Raw genomic sequence first — 20,220 nt, 5'->3', positions numbered from 1 at the left:
TCTTACATGCGTCTTTCCTGCATTCCCAAGGGCCTACCCCTTGACAAACACACCCTTGAACCTGGCCTGTGGGGTTTTCAGGAAGAGGGTCTTCAGGGGTGAAATGCAGGAGGCACTGAGACCCCGGGGGCAAGTGTTACAAGGAGAGATCTTGTGCCAGGCCATTCCAGGGGAGTTAGAGATGGGGGGGGCAGGGGTGTGCCCCTTCACTGTCTTGTGTTGCTTACTCTTGTTTCTCAAGACACAACTGAAACAGCCCTCCTCTGCATGGTACTCTGACTGAACCAATGGCCTTTCCTCTATTCAGACTTCATGGCCTGATGAGAACTCTGGTTCCCAGAGCCCTTCTTACCACAGGCTCTGGGATTTCATCTTAGGTCGGTGCTGGCTGCTCTGAGTGTGGGTTCCTGGCAGTGTTGCCTCCCCACTGTTATGCTGTCATTAAGGGCCTGTAAGTACCACAGAACCTGCAGCTCCTCCAGGACCCTTTAATTTCCCTCCTTGTGCTTGAGCACCCCACCCCTTCCTCCACACCTGTGAGGACTCCCAATGGCACTGTGGTCATAGTCTCCCATGGATCCATCTGGACACACTTGGGCTCGCTGTGTGGAGGCACCTTTCTCAACCTTGAATATACTTCAGGGTTCCTAGGAGGAGATTTTGGAAAACACCAATAACTGGCCCTGGGTACCTTCATTAAGTCAGAAGCTGGGTGTGGGAGATTATTTTATTCCTTTATTTTTTTTAACAGGATATTATGCATCGCAGGCTGGCCTGGAACTTGCTATGAAGCTGTGTGTGTGTGCACCACTATGCTGGGTTTATGTGGTGCTGGGGATGGAACCCAGGGTAGGCTAGGCAAACAGTCTACCAACCCAGCTACAGCCCCAGCTCCAATATTTCCATTTTATTTTGAATCTTTTTTAAGACAGTCTCCACTCTATAGCCCAAGTTTGCCTCCCACTTGACATCCATCCTCCTGCCCCAGCCTCCTGAGTGCTGAGATTGCATGAGCCACAACATTCAGTTTTTAATTTTATTTTATTATTTTTATTTTATTATTTTTATCTCATGTGTATATGCATATATTGCCTGCGTGTAGGTAAGTGCACCCGTATTGTCCAATGTCTGCGGAGGTCAGAAAGGACTCTTGGATCCCCTGGGACTGGAGTTAGCTGGGACAGTTGTTAGCTGCCATGTGGGTGCTGGAATTCGAACCCGGGTCTTCTGCAAGAACAGTGTCCTTAACTCCGTTGAGTCATCTCTCCAGCCCTACATTTAGTTTTTTAATGTTTTAACTAAGATGAACCCATGCGCATCCTTCACCGACAACCAGAGTTGCGTTGGGTAAGCAGGCAAGGTCAGAGGAGCCCAAGCTGGAGAACCGCCCAGCACTCCTTCCTAACCCAGGCTCGGTCCAGTTTCCTTGCCATCCTTCTGCCGCCCACAGAGGTCGCTGTGAGACAAGCCTGCCCAGTTTGTGGCGTTTCCTCGCGATACCCGCTCACAAGCCTAGGGAAAAGCCAGAGCCGCTGCGGTATAAATTAGCGTCTTTATTTCCAACACCTGAGCGAGCGTCAGCGGCTCGCCCTTCTGCAGTATAAACATACAAAGTCCGGGTTGCACTACACACCATGCCTCAGAGATAAATACAGCCCGAGGGGCTCTGGCTGTGGCAAAGCAACTCTTATTTACAGGAATAGATTACAAAAGTCATTTTTTAAAAAAGTGGTCCTGAACCGCGGGACAGGGGAGGGGTGGGTCACCGTTACACCTGCTAGGGCGGCCCCCGCAGGCGATGGGAAAGAGTGGGTGTAGCGAGGGCTCTGGAAAATGGGGGTCATGTCTCCACAAACAACCTGGACGTGGAGGGCAGGGCTTAGGTGTGCGGGGCTCGTCCCAGCTCTGGAGGCTGCCAGGAAAAGGAAGAGGACCTGGCTGCTTAAGGTTGGGCTCACTGAGGCAAGTGGCCATCGTGAGGTGTCTCAGGGAAGGGTGCGGCGTGAGAAGAAAAGGACTGCGCCCTTGCCCTGGGGCCGGAGGTGGGAACAGATTTCAGATCTCTCCCCTTCTGGCACCGGAGGATGTGTCCCTTTGGAAGCGTACTGGGGAGGAGTGGCACTTAAACCTCACCTTTGGGGCACGTGGGACCTAGGGGCACCATCCCTCGGGAGGGTAGGCGCTGCGCCCTTGGACGTGGCCCTGACCTCTCAAAGCATCTGGTAGATCGCTTTGGGGTTCGCGCCCGTAGGGCATTGAGTGGTGGCGTCCGGGGACCCAGCCTGGGCCCCGTGTTCTGTGTCGCTCTGCGCGGTCCCCTCTGGAGGACACGGAGGCGGCTCCGGTGGTGCGTCGGTCAGCAGCTGCGCAGGGGCGGCCGGGCTGTCGGTGGAGATGCGCTCCACAATGCTGGACAGGCAGTCAAGGCTGGACACCGCCGCACTCTTCCCCGGCCTGGGCTCTGTGCGGGGAGGGTAAGGTTAGTAAACGAGGCTTGATTCCTAGGCGTTCCCAACGCCTGGACCTAGAGCTTTGGGGCAGAAGAGAAACTGAAGGCTTGCTAGACTGCAAGGAGAAAGGGGGGGGGGTTGCACACGTAGTATTTCATCTGCCCTCCCCCGCCCCCCAACCGCTAACCCATCCCAAGATACACGTGCATGTGATGGAGGTGGAGGGATGGAGGGACGCCAGAACAGCTCAAGTCCCAAGGGGGAAGACAGCGATGAGGGAATACGCACCGCTGGGCGTCTCGCTGTAGTAGGCGCTCTCATAGCAGTTCCGCCTCCGGGAACCGCTTGGCGGGCCGCTGTAGTCCATCTGGGAATGGCAAGGATGGGGAGTCAGGTCCACTGGACCGAGTGGGGCTCGAGTACCACTCCTGTAACTGCTCCCTCCCTTACTCCCTAAGCCTCAGCCCACACCGCCCCCCTCCAAGACCGGACCTGATTTGGTTAAGAGAGACTGTAGGGCCAAACTGAGCGTAGATGGTCAGCCAGGGCCACAAATAGGCATTTGGGGATGGGGACAAGTGGAGGAAGAGTGTACTTTCGCGTCTGCGCACAGTGTTCTAATAGACCCCCCGCCCCCATCGGGCTGATTCCCCAATGTCCCGGGTCTCCAAAGCGGTTGGCTACCCCAGCAACAGCTGCCAAGGACCCTCGGGTCTAAAGGACTCCCCTCACCCCATGAGCCTCAGAAAAGCGCCGCAGGGTACAGGGGTTGCCTTCCCCCGTTCTCCGCCTAGGGTCCCGGCCTTACCATGCCGTCGGAGCAGTTGGAGCGCGGGCTGGACGCGTCCGAGTCCCCGCTGTAGTGCTCGCTGCGGCCTGGGGGCAGCGGGCCGGGCGCGTAGAAGGCGGTGGCGCCAGGGGGCGCGGCGTCCTGGTCGCGCAGCAGAGCCTGCAGGCCCTCGATGTAGCGGATGGCATTGCGCAGGATCTCCACCTTGGGCAGCCGCTGGTTCGGGTTGCTGGACGTGCAGCGCTTGAGGGTCTCGAAGGCCTCGTTCACTTTGCTCAGGCGGCGCCTCTCGCGCATGGTGGCGGCCTTGCGGCGGTCGGCGTTGGTGGTTTTGCGCTTGCACGCCTTGCAAGCCCACAGCAGACAGCGACCCGCCTGGTGGTGCCCGCTGGGCGCGCGCACATGCTCGTCCTCTCGCGCGCCCGGGCCCGGGTGCACGGCCGCGGGGAAGTGCGAGTGCTCCTCGGGCTTCAGGAGTGCGCCCACGTGCACCAGGCGCGGGTCCAGGTCCTCGAAAAAGCGCAGGTCCGGCGAGTCGAAACATGGGTCATCATAGAAGTCGTCGGCTGTGCCAAAGGAGCAGAGAGAGCCGTCGGGGCCTGTCAAGTCTACGTCGCGGAGCGGAGGCGACAGGAGCTCCATATCCCAGCTCGGGGTGTCCCAGGGTCGCCCCTCGTCCAACCCAAGTCGCAAGAGTGTGGGCACTTTCACTCTCGAGCCTGGGTGGTGAGATGGCAAAGTGCTGAGGCCTGGAATGCACACCTAACGGTCCTCTACCCCCACCCCCGTCCTGTTCTGTCAGAAGTGTGGCGAAGAAAGCAGTTGTTGCAGAGTCCTGGGGCGTTCTCGCCCCTAGCTTCACTCCTGGCGTCCTGGGCTATTTATCCCTGGTAGCCTAAAAGCCGGGGATCTGGAGAGGGCGGCTGGGGGCGGGGGCGCCCCAGGCCAATAGGAAAGGAGTAGGGCGGAGCTTGGGGTCCCCAGGGTGGCTCCTGGGACCAGGGAGTGCCCCCGCCCTCCGCTCCACACTAGTGTGTGAGCTGGGGTGGCTGCCTGGGCAGGGAGGAGGGCAGAGACTAACAGCTGAACCGACACGGTTGCATTTGGCAGCAGCCTACCCAACTACTTCTGCTATTGCAAGAGCGCGCTGGGCCATCCGCAAGCACTCACCTAGGAGCTGACCTTGGACCCACTCTGTCCCCTGATTTGTGGGGAAACCGGGGGCAGAATTGGGGTTGGAAATCAGATTGCAAGAGATCTGAAGAGACACAAGGCAATAGGGCACAGACCCCTCTAGAGCTGAAACACTGAAATGGTGACTGGCCCAGAGAGGCTGAACAGAAAGCCAGGTGCAGAGATGCGCAAGAGAGACAGTGAGACAAGTGGAGACAAGGTGGAGACAAACAAAGGTGGGGCCAGGAGACCTAGCCAGTCTCCATTCTGGGAGTGGCTCAGAAGGCTGCTGGTCCAGCCCATCTTCCCTGGACTCTTAGAAACACAGCAGTGTCTGTGCAGGAGTTGGGAATGGCTGTTAAAACTTAAAGCCAAACTTTCCAAACTCTGGGTCCCCAGAGGGAGGGAAGAATGAAGGGAGGGAGAGGAAGAGGGAGGGAGGGAGGAAGGGAGGAAGGGAGGGAAACAGACTTTAGTCTACTTACCCAGCAGGGTTTCTCTGCAAATGTCCAATGCCACAGCCTGGGGTCTAAGGGTTGATCCCTCCCTTCAGCTAAGGTGAGAATTTGCTCAAGCCTTGTGGGGTCTTGGGAAGCGCCTTTCTTATTTTTTTTAATTATTTATTTAATTGGTATTAACGTTTTGCCTGCATGTATAGTGCTCCACATGCATGCAGTGCCCACAGAGGCCAGAGGAAGGTGTAGGATCCCCTGGAGCTGGAGCTATAGCAATTGTTCGCTACCATGTGGGTGCTGGAAACTGAACCCAAGTCCTCTGCAAGAGCAGCCAGTGCTCTTGACCACTGCGCCGTCTCTAGAGCCCTGGAAGTCCTTTCTTAAAGATCATGATTCCAGGACCTGGCCTGAGGACATGCTCTACAATAGTCTGTATAACTTTGTGGAGATGACATCTTCCTGCTTCATATCCGGGAGGACGACAGTGTCCAGGAGTAACTGCTGGGCTCGAGACTCCAAAGGGAGGAGGATGTGGAAACAGGGCCGTGCCGGCAGGGAGACTTGCTTCTGTCCCCAGCACCTGCTGTATGGTAGGGCCAGCAGGCTTCCCAGCTTTTGCCTGGAGCACTGAGCCCTAGCACAGGCCTTGGCATCTCTAGGCTCTGCTCCTCTGGAGTCAGCTGTGTATCTTCCCAGCAGGTTCATGGGGGAGGTTGGGAGCAGAAGGAGGCAGCCGCCTCACAGAAGCCCCAGCAACCCACTGTGGGGCTCCTGCCTTTTGGGGCTTTGGCTAGAAGTCTCCTTGACCGTGTACCCTTGCGGCATCTCCTCCCCTGGATGCCAGAAATCTGAGCCAGGGTGATCTTGGTGTCTTTACCGCTAAGTTCAGGAAGCCATTCTCGCTGGCCATCCTGGACCCTGTTGGAAACCCTCCCTGCCCATCAGACCCAGTGGCCTCTTTCGCAGCCTGACGTGTGGTGTGTTTCATTTCTCCACCACTGGTGGTGCTGACGGTCCCCTTTCATAAAGTGCTCACCTCCCGTCTCTCCTTAGCTGCATCTTGGTTTATTCATTCAACATATGTTACGGCTTATCCACCATACACCGGATACTGGTCCAGGTATTGGGGATAAGCCACGAACAAAACCATGTTCACGTAGTACTTGCGTTGTAGGGGAGGATGAAAAATAAACAAGGAAGGAAGTGGAGATGTCAGGAGGCTCTAAATTCTATTAAGAAGAAGCAAGCAAGGAAAAGGGACAGGATGATTATTTCATTATATGGAGTCCTGTCTGGGATGTTTGTGTTTGAGTAGTGACCTGAATAAGGTAGACAGAAGCTGCAATCAGCAGATATTTGGAGCTACAGAGAGGGGCAAATATGTGCAAAGGCCCTGGGGCAGGGCTAGTTTGACAGGTTTAAGGGCACTGCAAGAAGGCTGTGTTTCCAACTGCACCTAGAGCCACCCCACTCCATTCCAGCCAGCTTGACTTCTTTAATTTTTCCAACATTCTGAACAGGGACCTTGTGCTTGCTGCTCTGAGCTTGTAGGGCTCTCCCTTGGACTTGCCCCAAGTTTGGCTGTGTCAGGTCTCAGCTCAGACTTATCTAACAGGAGCTTTTACAGGTTGGGGGAGACGAGGGCAGAAGCAAGGTGACTAATTCAGGGACTACTGCGATAATCCAAATGGGTGATGTTGGTCACTCAGGGGTCATTCAGCTTTGGGTGCCCAGAGGAATATCTCACCTCCTTCCCCATCCCACACAGCCCTTCATGAGGCTGGTCTCCACAACTTCACCTAGAACTACTGTCCTCCTCAACCCATTTCCGTCAACCTTCTCTGCTTCTTTCAACACCATGCAGGATCCTGTCTGAGTCCTGGAGTCTTGTACTTGCTTTGTAAGCTTACTGTCCCCCCTCTGGGCTCTTCCCAAGATTGGCAAGCCCTCAGGTCTTAGCTCGAGTGTTGCCCTATTGGAGTGTCTCAGATCGTTGTCTCCCAGATAGCTACATCCCTGGCTCCGGGGACGGCGGCCGGTTCCTTTCCTTCTTGACGCCTCCACGCTGTAATGATCTTACCTTTTAGTTTGTTCAGTGATGAGCTTGAAGACAAACAAGAATGTTTTGTCCACCGTGGCATTTTCAGAAGCCACCATTTTAATGGCCCCACAGTGGGAACTTGGCGTCAAGTGAAAGAATGGACAGTCTCGGGCTCTTTTGATTTCTACCCTTGTATTTGAACTTAGTGAAATGTATCGTGAATCATCCGATTTCTTCAAAACTGCATCATGTACATGATTAGATATAGATGCTCACCATGCTGGCTCTTCTCAGGCAAGGTGGAAGGAAGCTCATATGCCTGGGACATGCTGTCTTTTGTTGGGCCATGTTACATGACCTGTGGCAACATTTTAACAGTATGCTGCAGAGAGATTTGGTGTGTATTACCAATGTCTTTTCATTTGGCTGAAACTCACAGTGAAGAATGCGGGTAATTGTTTCACTAATGATTGTCACAAAGCATGGTCTTCCTCCCTTCTCAAGACTCCAGTGGATGCTTGGCACACAGTAGGCACTCTATAAAAATTTCCTAGGTGAAAAAATAAGAGGATCCATTTAATTGCACGGTATCTGGCATCTCCAGGACACTTCAAACCTGTGCTACTCTAGGTTTTCATCAAACCTGAGCAAGCAAACAAAACCCAGAACTAAATTTTATGCTGAGACTAAGTGATTACAACTTTGCTTTTTATTTTATGTTCATCAAAACTTCCTCCCAGCTGCCATCAGGGTGAGTTTACAATGAACAAACATTTAATGTCTGTATTTAACCAAATGTATTTGATGTTTTACTACTGATGATTTATAAGTCTAACACCCGCTGCAGTTTTAAATTTGATTCACCACTTCGTCTGCTGTGGATTGGGAGCACACAGTCCAGTGGGACAACACCATGCGTAAACTGGGCTACCGAGTGGAGATTTTGTTTGCTGTGATACTTTACTGCTTGAAAGCTGTCTGGAACTCAGTGAGTGTGGTGACCTTTGCAGGTTTCTCCAGGCCTGGGATCCATTCCTGCTTGGCATCATCCTGATTGTACTGAGAGAACTTTGTAAACACTGTCATCTTGTCTTTGCTTGTGCACAGAGCAGGGAGAAGTGGGTCCGCACACCCCGGGACCTGGTTCTGGTGCTGTAGCAGGAGAGTAAAAGCACATCAAGTTAAGCAGAAAGAGTCCACACTGTATCTGCAGAGATGCAGCAATGGTGCTCCTGTGACTGGGGGCTAGATCTGTTCTGGGGGATACTGCTGGCTGTGGGCAGAGGCACTATAAGGGAGGACCTTCATATCTGCCCTTTCAGTGAGGGGTCTCTTAGACCGTAGGCTCTGTGACTGGAGCAAGCACATACCTCACTCTGGACCTCAGTTCTCATCTCCACAATAAGGCTCTGAATTTCTTTCTCCCTCTGCCCTTTCCAGGCCTTACTGCTCAGCCCCCTTGGCTGGCCTGCCTATGGCCTATAAATGGAGAGCTGGCCTCTGGGCAGGAATGCTGGCCTGGCTGGGCCTCAATGGGCCTGGGGAGAGGCAGCTTTTACATATAAATATATATATAGCCTCTGGAAACCAGATCCAACCTGCACCTGCCCAGGCCTCAGGCACCTCTGCCCTACCCAGGCGGGACCTGTGGCCTTTGGGCTCCACTATCACAGGTTGCTTAGCTGACTCGGAGGCAGGCGGGGTAAAGGACCAGAGGGTGAAAACATGGGTGGGCCAGGGGGTGCCAGGCCCAGGTCTCGTCCTTAGTCTTTCCCTTCCCATCCCCAGATCTGTTCCCTGACAACTTTACTTCCTGAGAAAACTTGAAACTGTCCATCACACAGGAGAAGATCCTGCCCTGCTGCCGGCTGAGGTGGATCTGGAGGGACTGTCATACTGCTGGCACAGACATGGTCCCAGTCAGGGTCAGGATCCTGGAAACCCACACGTCCCACTCCAGGGGCTCCCTAGACCCCAATGTATAAGCAGGGCTTAAGAGTCTGGCAGATGAGCTGGGTGCTAGAGAGCCTATGTCCCCACAAAGAGGAAGGGGTCTAGAAGGCCAAGAAGAGTCTGTGGGCTTGGGAAGTGGTGTGTGCACTGTGAAGTGTATACCCCAACCAGCAGAGCTGTCTATGGTTCATTCTCTTATCCAGCAAACGTGTATTCCAGTGCTGGGAATGCAGCAAGGAACAGAATATTCCCTGCCCTATGGAGCTGACATTCTGTCTGGGCAAGATAGACAACAGAAAATAAACACATTTGTTAGTAAATGTCATAGCATGCTACAAGGTGGAATGGGAGGTGGGACGTGAGGTAAAAGACATGTGAAAGCAGAGCAAGGTGCTCAGTGGCAGGAAAGAGCTCAAGGTGGGTAGGACGGCGCCCTGTCATGCCCAATGAATGTGTTCCTACTAACCAAGAGATCCTTCGAAACTTAAGTTTAGTAGGCCTGAGCTTTTTTCCCTCTTTAAAAAGTTCACTAAAAACTCCATCACAGCTCTTAAACTGAACAGTTTTTCCCAGAGGGGAATTCTTTAGCTATATGTTTTTACCTTAATTATAAATTCACCAAAAAGTAAACTTCAGTTTAGCTCAGGGTAGAAGGAGATGGGAAACTACCCAGGGCAGAGGGCATGGGGTGGCATGACTGGAAGTTGGCATTGGAGGGCATCTCCGCAACACCCAACTTTTCACCTTTCAGGCTGTGTACCATGCACACCCCACATGCTAGTCACACATGCCATACACACTTCACATGCCATTCACACCCCACATGCCAACCACACACACACATACACACACGCCAATCATACCCATGTGCCAGTCACATCCACATGCCATTCACACTCCACAAGTCATTCACATCTCACATGCCATTCACACTCCACATGCCAATAATATCCATATGCCATGCATACTCACATGCCAACACTTCGAATGCTATGCACACCTCATATACCACATACACTTCACATGCTATTCACATTTAACATTCCATGTGCACCACACATGCCATGCACACCTCACATGCCACATGCCATGCACATTTCACATGCTATTCACACCCCACATATCTTCACAGGGCACGTTATGCTTACCAAGTTCTTTCCCATGCACTAGCAAGCCTGGTGAGTGGGGGTCATAGGAACCGAGGCTGTCTGGCAGGGTCTGAGGCTACGAGCCAGCTGAGGCCTGGCTTCTGGGAAGCCCTGGTGGCTCGTTTGTCCAGCCTCTCCTGCAAACTTGTTCTTCATGTAGGTGAAGTCTTTCTGCCTCAGGTGACCCATTCCTGAGATCCCAAATACAAACCCAATGAATCAATGAAACCAACATGAAAGACAACATAGTGTGGTTGAAAAATTAGAGCTGTAAGGAGGCAGAGCTGGGGAAAGTGTCAGTTACCCTCCAGGACAGGACACCAGGCTCTTGAGGTGAGGAGAGCTACTTGACAGGAGAGGTCATCATCTCTACCGAGAAAGTGATGAGGAAAATGTGGACATACTGGCAGCTCGGGGGATTTAAGTCAGACAAAAGAAATCTGCCAGTGCCTAGTACTGTTCCTGAGCTGAGCTGGCATCCAGTGGGTTGGAGGCTGGACAGGAAGCCTCCTAGGTTGCCTTCCACCCATGCATGTAAGGTCACAGTATCTAGAGGACGTCCCTCTGTCTCCTCTGCCTCTGCTGTTCCACAGGAGGTGGAGACAAGGGTCCAGCCACAGGCCAGACAGAACTAACAGGCACAGCTGCTTGCCGGGACTGCGTCCTTGCCCACATACTTGCATGTCCCCATGTAGGGTGTCATAGGCATGTGTACCCCATAAATCATTTCCAGTTCATACACGGTGTTCTCCTCACACTCTGCCCACATGCTCCCACAATGCGCACCTTACTCTAGACACTTTTGATGTCAGTATATTACACACTCCCTGTAGTCCTCACACATCACAGCCACACATGTGCACAGCCAGCACAGGACATGCACCTTCACATGAATGTGTGCACACTCCCCGTGCCCACTTCCAACTGTGCTTCATCTGCTCTGTATGTCATGCACCGTGGCATATCTCACAGGTGTGCACACCTCCCACTCCATGCACACATTACACACAGCGTAATCCCTTCATATTGTGTGCACACCCCACTTCTAGTGCTGTGCACACTGTATCCCTCATGCATCCCTCGTACTCTGTGTTCTGCTCTCATTGTGTTCACATTTCACTTCATCACACCTTGCATGCACATTGCATGTACCCCACACTGTATACCTCACACACCTCACACACTGTGTACACATTTTACATTATTACACATTATACCCATGTATGGCTCACACATACATGCCTCATCCTGTGTTACCTCATGCATCTCTCACCTTGTGCCAAGCAGCTGGACCCTTCATGCACACCTCGCAATCTTTCTTTTGCTGTTTATTGTGTTTTGTTTTGTTTCGAGACAGGTTCTCCCTGGTAGCCCTAGCCGACCTGGAACTTGCTATGTAGACCAGACTGGCCTCCATCTCACAGAGATCACCTGCTTCTGGCGCCTGAGTGCTGATATTAAAAGCGTGAGCCACCGCATCTGGTGACATTATTTTTTTTTAAGTCATCTCATCTTATTGTGATGAACTCACAAATAACATCACACAGCTAGATCAAGGTAGCCACTCAAACACTTGCCCAGTCCCAAACCCTCTGCATCTCAATGAACTTCTACATGGTTAGAATGGATGCTCATGGAGCTTTGCTTCCATCCTTCAAGTGTCCCTTAAACAAACACACTACTTCCAGGGCCCAAGTCAGGCACTGGGGCAGGATCCAAGGATAATCCAGACAGGGTCCAGCCTCAGAGACCTCCACTAGTGGCAGAAGAGGCTCAGGAAGGAACCACCACAGCACTGTGGGGGAGCGCCCAGAGATGCTTGCCGGTATATAGAAAGATTTCCCAGCATGGGAAGTATTGGTATTCTTCTTGGATGTTGAAGGGTGGGTAGTGCCAAGTGGGGGGACTAAGGAGAAAGCCTTTCTAGGTTTAGAGAACAGCACGAACCAAAGCTGGGGAGCTGCAGGGCTTAGGGTTTTACACTTTCACTATCAATGACATTTAAAAAATATTTTATTTATCATTTTTATTTTATGTGTATGAATGTTATGATTGCATGTATGTAAGTGCACCTATGTCCTACAATGCCGGAGAAGGTCAGAAGAGGGCATCAGATCCTCTGGAACTCGAGTTACAGATGGTTGTTAGCTACCATGTGGCTGCTGGGACTCGAACCCGGGTCCTCTGCAAGAGCAGTTCTTATTTGCTGAGCCATGTCGCCAGCCCCATCAATAGCATTTTTATGCTCTTATTTACTGCAAAAAAGAACAAAACCATGACAGAGTTGAAACTAGAAAAACAATTTGCTTTTCACCCTCTTTTCCAACTGGTGCCCTTTGGCCTGCATTCTGTCCTTCCTCATCACCTCATAATCTTTCCTGGTCTCCTTTCTGTTATACTTTAAAAAATATTTTATTTGTTATTTTTATTTTATTTGAAGTGTATGAGTGCATTGCCTGCATGTATGTGAGTGGCAATGCCCATGGAGGAGGTCACAAGGGGATGTCAGATCCCCTGGAACTGGAGTAATGGACAGTTGTTAGCCGCCTTGTGGGTGCTGAGAACTGAGCCCAGTCCTCTACAAGAGCAGCGAGTGCTCTTAACCTCTGAGCCATCTCTCCAGCCCCATTTCTTTTATACTATACCCACACTTACAGCTGTTTAACAGGACCCACATATGTCAGAGAATGTGTGGTTGTTTTTCTTTCTGAATTTTAGTGACCTCATTCTCACGTTGTTTACAGTCCACATTGCACATGTGTCTCACACATGAGCACAGCTCACACACAGGATGCAACTTCCATACATGTTTCTACACATCACGCCTCACATGCTCCATGTCCTTTCTCATGTATATATATACTTCCCAGGCTGTGCTCACCATACCCACTGGACACATCTCACAGGCACATACCCATCGTGCCTTGTGTTCCATCTGACGGCAGTCTAGCTCAAGCACCCCTACACCTTCGTCTTAGTGTGAACACTTGTCTGCACTAAGCTGTCTTCCGTCCCTTGCCCCAGCCAGAAGGAAGACGCTAGGGGCATGTGCCCATGGCCCTGTCTCTTTCTTATAACCTCCAGTTTGGGCTTTGTAAGCCATCTATCCTGCCAAGGGGGAGGTCAGGTGTCCAGTTTGGGCTTAGAGGAAAGCTACTAGAGGTAGGCATGGTATCAGGGAAGGAGGATGGGCCAGGATACAGAGGGCAGCTGTGGCAGTGCCTCTTTCCTGCCTGATCACCCCACCTGCCTGCCTGGGGGGCTCCAGAGGGCTGGGATTAAGGCACACACACAGCCTCTGGGCCCTAGGGACAGGCGCCAGCTGCTGCTCCCAGCAGCTGCCCCAGACACATGCCTCTGAGGGAAGATGGGCTGATTTTCTCCTTCAAATTTGCCCACCCATGATCAGTGGCAGCCAGGACAGAGGTTTCTGGGCTGGGAGACAGAGGGCTGAGGGCCTCCTGACAACATTTTGGCTGCTTGGGTGCCTCTTATCTGCCTCTGTTCATATCCTGCCCACTACCTACAGGAAGCATTCCTGGATTGCTGCCTCCCCTGGTGCAGGAGTGATTTATGGCCCATGTACCTAACTCTCTTGGCCTTTCACCCTTCAAGTGTCCCTTAAACACACACACTATTTCCAGGGCCCAAGCCAGGCACTGGGGCAAGAGCTGAGGATAATTCAGACAGGGCCCAGCCTCAGAGATCTCCACTAATGACAGGGGAAACTCAAGAAGGAACCACCACAGCACCCTGGGGAGCACCCAGAGAGGGCTTCTGAGCATGCAAGACAATTTCCCTCAGTAGGACGGATTTGTATTCTTGGATGTTGAAGGATGGGTCATGCCAAGGGGAAGATTAAAGGGAAAGACAGTCTAAGCATAGAGAACAGTGTAAGCAACACATCAACATGTTCCAGAGTGCTCCCCACTTGACTGAGCTTGTATTCAGAGTCCCTTTGGTCATTTAGGCCTGTCTGCTGCCTCAGATCTCTAAAGGGGTGACAGAGATCTGTCTGAGGGGAAGCCTACAGGTTTTTCAGATAACAGGTCATGTCAGGGGCCACAGGGAGTTCACTGTATCCAACAGAGAAGGTCTGGATGGGAGCCTCAAGGTCTGGGTTTTCCTCCCACTGTGTGATGTTCTGATGTGTGGCCTTCTCTGAGCCCGCCAATGCCAATTCCTGGGGCCCACTTTCTCCACATGGAAGATGCAGGCATTGGACATGGGTTCCCCTCATACTCAGGCTAGGGTATGGCAGGGGTCTGTGATGCTCTGTGACTAGGGTCTCTCTCTTGGGCTTCCATCTCTGAGCAGGAAGACAGAAGCCTGTCTTCTCACTAGACCACATGGCCCAGCTGAGGACTGGTACACTTGAACTAGTCCATGTGGCCCAGCAGATGGCTTGTACACTCGGGCCCTCCAGTCTGAGTGAGGCTGGGGCTCAGTGTGAAATCAGAAGCCTGTTCTTCAGTTAACTAGGGGTTCCCATCTGAAGGAGCCCTGGGGTACCATGGAGGACCACAGCCTCTTCCTTATCCTGCAGATGCAGCACAAAAATCTCACAACCCACTGAACTTGACCCAGTGAACTTGAATTTGGGTTTTGTTTGATAAGAGATTGGATCTCTACAGCTGGGGCTGTGCTCCCCAGGGGTCTCCACTGGGGGTTTGATAAGCTGCCTCTGAATGAATGAGGGTACTCCTTTGTGATAAGAGATTGGATCTCTACAGCTGGGGCTGTGCTCCCCAGGGGTCTCCACTGGGGATTTGATAAGCTGCCTCTGAATGAATGAGGGTACTCCTTTGTGCATTGGGGAAGTGACTCCCCGTCTTTGAGTATTGTTCTTCCCAGCTGTAAAATGAATTCCAGCATCTAGCATGTAGGATTATAAAGGCTCATCAGCCATGGCACATTGCATACTGGTATCTCAAGCTGTTTTGGTACACAGTAGGAACTCAGGAGTGCTTTTGTCTTTGGATGGAAGCTGCTGGTCAGCAATGGGTAGGGTGGAGTGGGGATGAAGCATTGGAAGCCTGGCTGGTTATTCTGGGCAGGGGACCTCTTGGAATTAGGGGCCATGGTGTGGTAGGAGGTGGCTGGCAGTGTGAGTGATGATACAGCCTGTGAAGTGTTGTCTGCAGCGGCAGGCGTCACTGCCTCCACTATGCACAGGCAGCCAACCAGCCACCCCCAAACAAAGCCTGGCCCAGGGGAGCAGAGCAGCCGACGACAGATGCATAGGGGCTGGTGCACACAGGGCTGGGAGGGGGTGGGGAGGCCTGGGGAGGCCTAGCTCCATGGAGGCATCCTTATGGAAGACCAAGGCCCTGCGGAGTCCACATCTGAGTGGCCAGTATCTCCATTCTGCCTCACACCAGACACCACATGCATCTTCATTGCTGCATGGGAACTTGAGGCTCAGAGATTTGACAAACTTGCCTGGGGCTCACATAAGCTCAGTTATAGTAGTCTGGTGGGGAGAGAAAGGCTCATTCCAGTGTGTGTGTGTGTTGTCTGTCTGTCTGTGTCTGTGTCTGTGCATATGAATGCAGGTGTCTGAAGAGGTCAGAAGAAGGCATGGGATCCCTTTGAGCTGCAGTTATAGACAGTTGTGAGCTGCCCTATGTGGGTGCTGGAGCCAAACTTGGGTCCTCTGCTCTTGACACAAACTGGATTCACCTGGGAAAAGGAAACGTCACTGAGGAATTTCCTCCATCAGACTGGCCTATGGGCATGTCTATGGAACACTTTCTTGATTGTTCATTGATGTGGGAGGGCTCAGGCCACGGTGGATGGTACCATCCATAGGCAGGTGGACCTGGCCTATATAAGTAAAGTAGCTGAGGGGCTGGTGAGATGGCTCACAGGTTAAGAGCATTGACTGCTCTTACAGAGGACCTGGGTTCAATTCCCAGCACCCACATGGCAACTAACAACCGTCAGAAACTCCAGTTCCAGGGGATCCAGTGCCCTCTTCTGACCTCTGCAGGCACTGCATGACATAGGTGCACTTACATACATGCAGGCAATACACTCATACATAAAATAAAATAAAAATAATTTTAAAAAAGAAAAGTACCTGAGTAAGCCAGTGGAAGCAAGCCAGTGAGCAGCCTTCCCCCGTGGCCTATTTCAGCTGCTGCCTCCAGGTTCCTGATCTTAGTTTCTGCCCTGACTTATCTTAGTATTGGACTGATTTCTCTTCCTGAACACCTCTCAATGCCATCTCTTCTTTCTCTGGTAGACTCTGCTGCAGGGGAGCCCATGGCAGCTCCCCTCCCACTTATTATGACAACCACATCACTGGAGTCTCAGCCTTAAACATCAGGACCCTTCAAATCCATCTCCCTACAGAACCCAGTCTGATGATCCTAAGACAGAAATATAGCAGGGCCTCCTGTGTAACAGCTTTCCATGGCTCCCCACCACCTCCAGAGCAAAGTCCAAGTGTCCTGGCATAGCGTTCAAAGGCTTCCAGAAAGCATCCCTGCTGGCTGTCTGATCACATGGCTTAATGCCCCACCCCACCTTGAAGAAACATGGGCTTCTCTAACAGGGTAGTTCATGTGGCCAGAACTTTCCTTATCTTTTTCTTCTTCTAGTAAAGCTCCTTTTCCCTTTTATGGTCCACTGGTCACTTGGCCTTGGAAACCCAACTCAGGGTGGTACATTATGGAGACTTCTCAAACACTGGCCCTTGATCTCTAGCATCCAGGATTCAGTGTTCTCTCTGTGTCCCTGTGTCTGTTTCCTCATCTAAGGAGTTATGATATGGATGAAATACCTAACTATGAGTAAAGAATGCAAAGCAGAGAATGAAAAGCAAGAGGCACAGTACCACCACCCTAACTCCCAGCATGACTTTCTGTACCACACTGATGCTGTTCTATTCAGTCTTCTAAGCACTGAGTCCTGGCCCCGCTGTTATTTTCCTCATACTGAAGTTCCCGAGCTCTGGCTTAGTCCCTGCCACATAGCATGTATCGCCTATTCATCTGTTTGGTCATAGATGACATGACAGAGACTGACAGCTGTCCCTCAGTATCTACAGTTCACTTTGTTTTTTACAAGACAATATAATTTTTTAGTTGACAACATTAGTCAGTTGGGCTTCCCATAACAAAATAGTAAAGATTGTGTGGCTTAAACAACAGCAACTTGTCCCACAGTTCTGGATGCTGGGAGTCCAAGGTGTTGTTGGCAGGGTGATTTCTCCTCAGGCTGCTTTCTTGGCTTGCAGACAGCTGCCTTCCTTGTGTCCCCACATGGCCTTGCCTCTCTGTATGCAAAGCCCCTTCAGCTCTCTCCTTATTAGGACACTGGTCATACTGGATTAGGCTCCCACTTTTATGACCCCATTTAACCTCAGTGTCTTGGTCTCCAAATACAGTCACATTGAAGGTGTGTGCGTGTGTGTGTGTGTGTGTGTGTGTGTGTGTGTGTGTGTGTTGGGGTGAGGGTGTTATAGGATTCATTCTGTAGCATATGACCATTACTTTTTCCAGATTCCCTTGCAGCTAGCTATGGTCATATGATTAAATTGCAGCTAGTAGAGTACAAATGGAAGCAATTTGTGTGTAGCTTCTCGGTCATGATTTTAAGAGACAGGAGTCATTCTTTCTCCCTTCCCATTGATTGGCGTATGGGTGACTGACAGGAGTTGGAGTAGCTCCCTGTGAAAGACAGAATAGTGGCTCTTCCCTAAAATGATCATGTCCTTAGAACCCGTGAGTAGGTTATCTTATATGGCAAAAGGGACTTTGAAGATGTAATTAAAATGAGATGGAGAGATTAACTTCCATCTCATCTTAATTACATCTTCAACTCAAGGGTGTCGTTATAAAGACAGATGGAGGGAGGACCATTAGTCAGAGAGGAAAACGTGGCTGCAGAAACAGATGTTGGAATGATGTGGCTATAAACCAAGTAGTGTGGTTGGTTCTAACAGCTGGAGAAGGCAAAGGACAAGTTCTCTGTGGAGTCTTTACAAGGGCTGCTGATCTACCAGCACTTTAATCTTGGCCCCACAAGACCGACTTCAGGGATGGAGCTCAGTTGGTAGAGTCCTTTCCTGGTGTATATGAAGCCCTCGGTCTGATCTGCATATTTGCATCACATGTAGCCAGCACAGTGGCATATGCCTATAATTCTAACATGTGAGAGGCAGCAGTGGGAGGATTATGAGTTTAAGGCCATCCTTGACTACACAGTAAGTTCATTGCCAGCCTGGGCTACATGAGACTCTGTCTCAAAAAGATTTTAAAGACACATTTCAGACTTTTGATCTCCAAAGTTATAAGATTATAAATTTATGTTATTCTAAGCCACTGAGTATATGACGATTTCTCTCACCAGCAGTAGGAAGCTAACATCCCACCTTAGGCCACATCCTGGAAGCACTCACTGTCTTTATCTGCAGAACAGTAAGGAAGAGGATTTGGTCTCCAGCATTGTGAGGCTGCCACAAAAGGCCTAGACCTGCAATTTTCTGTAAGAAAAGAAGAGAATTTTGTTTTAGCTATCTTTATTACTACTACAGCAAGGTAAGCTGTATCTTCATTCACATACGCACCTACCACGTGTTTGGCCACGATGCAGGCACTGGAGAATTAGTATCAAAGCATGCGTCAAGTGTGATGCTTGAGATGTGCCCAGGAAATTACACGAACATGCAAAACAGGAAGCAGCAAATATCTGTTGACCACTGCTGGGTAAATAGATTGTTCTTCCTGTGCCAATGACAAGGCCAGGGGTCTGGGTGGCTCTCTCCAAGACAAACATGGTGATAACCCTTGGGGAAGGTGAGAAGGAAAAGCAACTTGAACGAGAACATTGTCAGTGATGTGGTTAAGCCTGGTGGCTCTTGGATCACACTGCTTAGGGTGTGCTCAGGGCTCTCCATTTCCACATCTGAAAAGTGGAGTCATCAGTTTCCATTTTTCAAAGTGTTCTTGTGGATTTGAAGTAAGAGAATGCATGAAAGTGTGATGAAAGTGCCAAGCCCAGGACATAGCAAGTTCTAGCCGACTGCAGCTCTTTCTGAGGTCTGATCTGTCCATCCTAAACTCACTAGTCAGACACACCTATGGGATGCTGGTGGGTACCCTTCATTCTGCAGATCCCCAGTATTTAAGTCTTGGTCTCATGCACAGAGTCTTTAGAATAGTTACAGCTGTCACCTAATATCCCTGCCCAAGTGAAAGAGGAAGGGGTAAAAAGGTTGGCTGTGCTTGGCCACCCTTTCCCCCAGCCTTCTGTCTCCCTCCTTTTTAACCTAAATGAAGATAGAGACTGAACTTGGCCTCAGAGCAACTGCTAGCAAACATAGACTCCAGGGAGGCTGCCATTAAGAATGTTTCCCACCAGCCTGTCTCTGGTCACTTCACTTCCAATGGCTCTCAGGAGGGAGCATAATGAAACCAGGCTTGTCATTTGTTGCAGAAGATCCCATTTGCTAAGCTTGCTCATTTATTTTCTAAGGAAACCACACTCAAATGGAGTAAGTTTTAGTCTTTTCCTTCATGCCTCTCATAAAGATGAGGAGGAGCTTGGAAAGGGGAAACACTTCCTATCCCCAAAAGACAGAATGAAATAAGTACTTACCAGAACGAGTGAGGACCATCTTCGAAGTCAACGGCCACCCTACAATGTCTTGAAGAGGGAGGTGTCTCCAACAGTCCCTCTAAATCTGCTCATTGGTACGAGAGCTCTTTTTCCTGATCCTGTATGAAAGTGTAGGCAGTCTTATGACATCTCTGGTTTCTTTAAGGCAATGCAAAATCTTACTGTGATTTTAGGTTGTAATAATCTAGAGGAATCTACAATATATCCAAGATTCTCTTCTTAGGCCATCCCACCACCTACACTTCCTTAGCAACCCCAGGACTGTAGATCTGATGATTTTACACACCTGTAAAAGTTGTGTTGCATGACACAATTGACCTTAAGATGGAGGATTATTGACTGGTCCTGACCTAGTCACATGAACCCTTGAAAATCAGAGTTGCGAAAGAGAAGTCAAGGACCACTGAACAATTGTGGCTTGAATGTGAAGGTGATCACACAGAAAAGACCTGAGGCTGGATTTGTAGTGCCATGGGAAAGGGCTTGCCTGGTACCCTGAAAAAGGGAGGGGAGGAAGGGGACGGGGAGGAGGAGGGAAGGAAGAACCTGAGAGAGACCTTTATCTACTGAACATGAAGAAGGG

The 20,220-nt window shown here is 50.8% G+C and overlaps 1 protein-coding gene and 1 long non-coding RNA gene across 2 annotated transcripts in view; both read right to left on the bottom strand.

The window, feature by feature from the left end:
- Positions 1-1,540: 1,540 nt before the first annotated feature.
- Myod1 (myogenic differentiation 1) lies at positions 1,541-4,103 on the bottom strand. The gene is made up of 3 exons (XM_029563658.1): positions 3,259-4,103; positions 2,739-2,817; positions 1,541-2,461 (listed from the first exon to the last, which is right to left on the bottom strand). The coding sequence occupies exons 1-3, from the start codon at positions 3,880-3,882 to the stop codon at positions 2,211-2,213; spliced, it is 954 nt and encodes a 317-aa protein (XP_029419518.1). The 5' UTR covers positions 3,883-4,103; the 3' UTR covers positions 1,541-2,210.
- Positions 4,104-18,598: 14,495 nt separating this feature from the next.
- Positions 18,599-20,220, bottom strand: part of LOC103734452 — a 10,439-nt gene continuing 8,817 nt past the window's right edge. The window contains exons 2-3 of the long non-coding RNA XR_607275.1: positions 19,617-19,735; positions 18,599-18,804 (exon numbers count right to left, since the gene is read on the bottom strand). This is a non-coding gene — a long non-coding RNA (uncharacterized LOC103734452). The remainder of the gene's footprint in view (positions 18,805-19,616; positions 19,736-20,220) is intronic.

Source organism: Nannospalax galili, unplaced genomic scaffold (genome assembly GCF_000622305.1).
Source record: "Nannospalax galili isolate Female #2095 unplaced genomic scaffold, S.galili_v1.0 scaffold1857, whole genome shotgun sequence".
Classification (NCBI taxonomy): Eukaryota; Metazoa; Chordata; class Mammalia; order Rodentia; family Spalacidae; genus Nannospalax; species Nannospalax galili.
This window is presented reverse-complemented; position numbering and strand designations above follow the sequence as displayed.

Excerpts from the sequence above, each read along its gene's own strand:
- Myod1 (XM_029563658.1), bottom strand. The coding sequence starts at position 3,882 with ATGGAGCTCCTGTCGCCTCCGCTCCGCGACGTAGACTTGACAGGCCCC. Across the intron at positions 2,818-3,258 it reads CCAACTGCTCCGACGGCATG|ATGGACTACAGCGGCCCGCC; the intron begins GTAAGGCCGGGA and ends TGCCATTCCCAG. Across the intron at positions 2,462-2,738 it reads CTACAGCGAGACGCCCAGCG|AGCCCAGGCCGGGGAAGAGT; the intron begins GTGCGTATTCCC and ends CTCCCCGCACAG.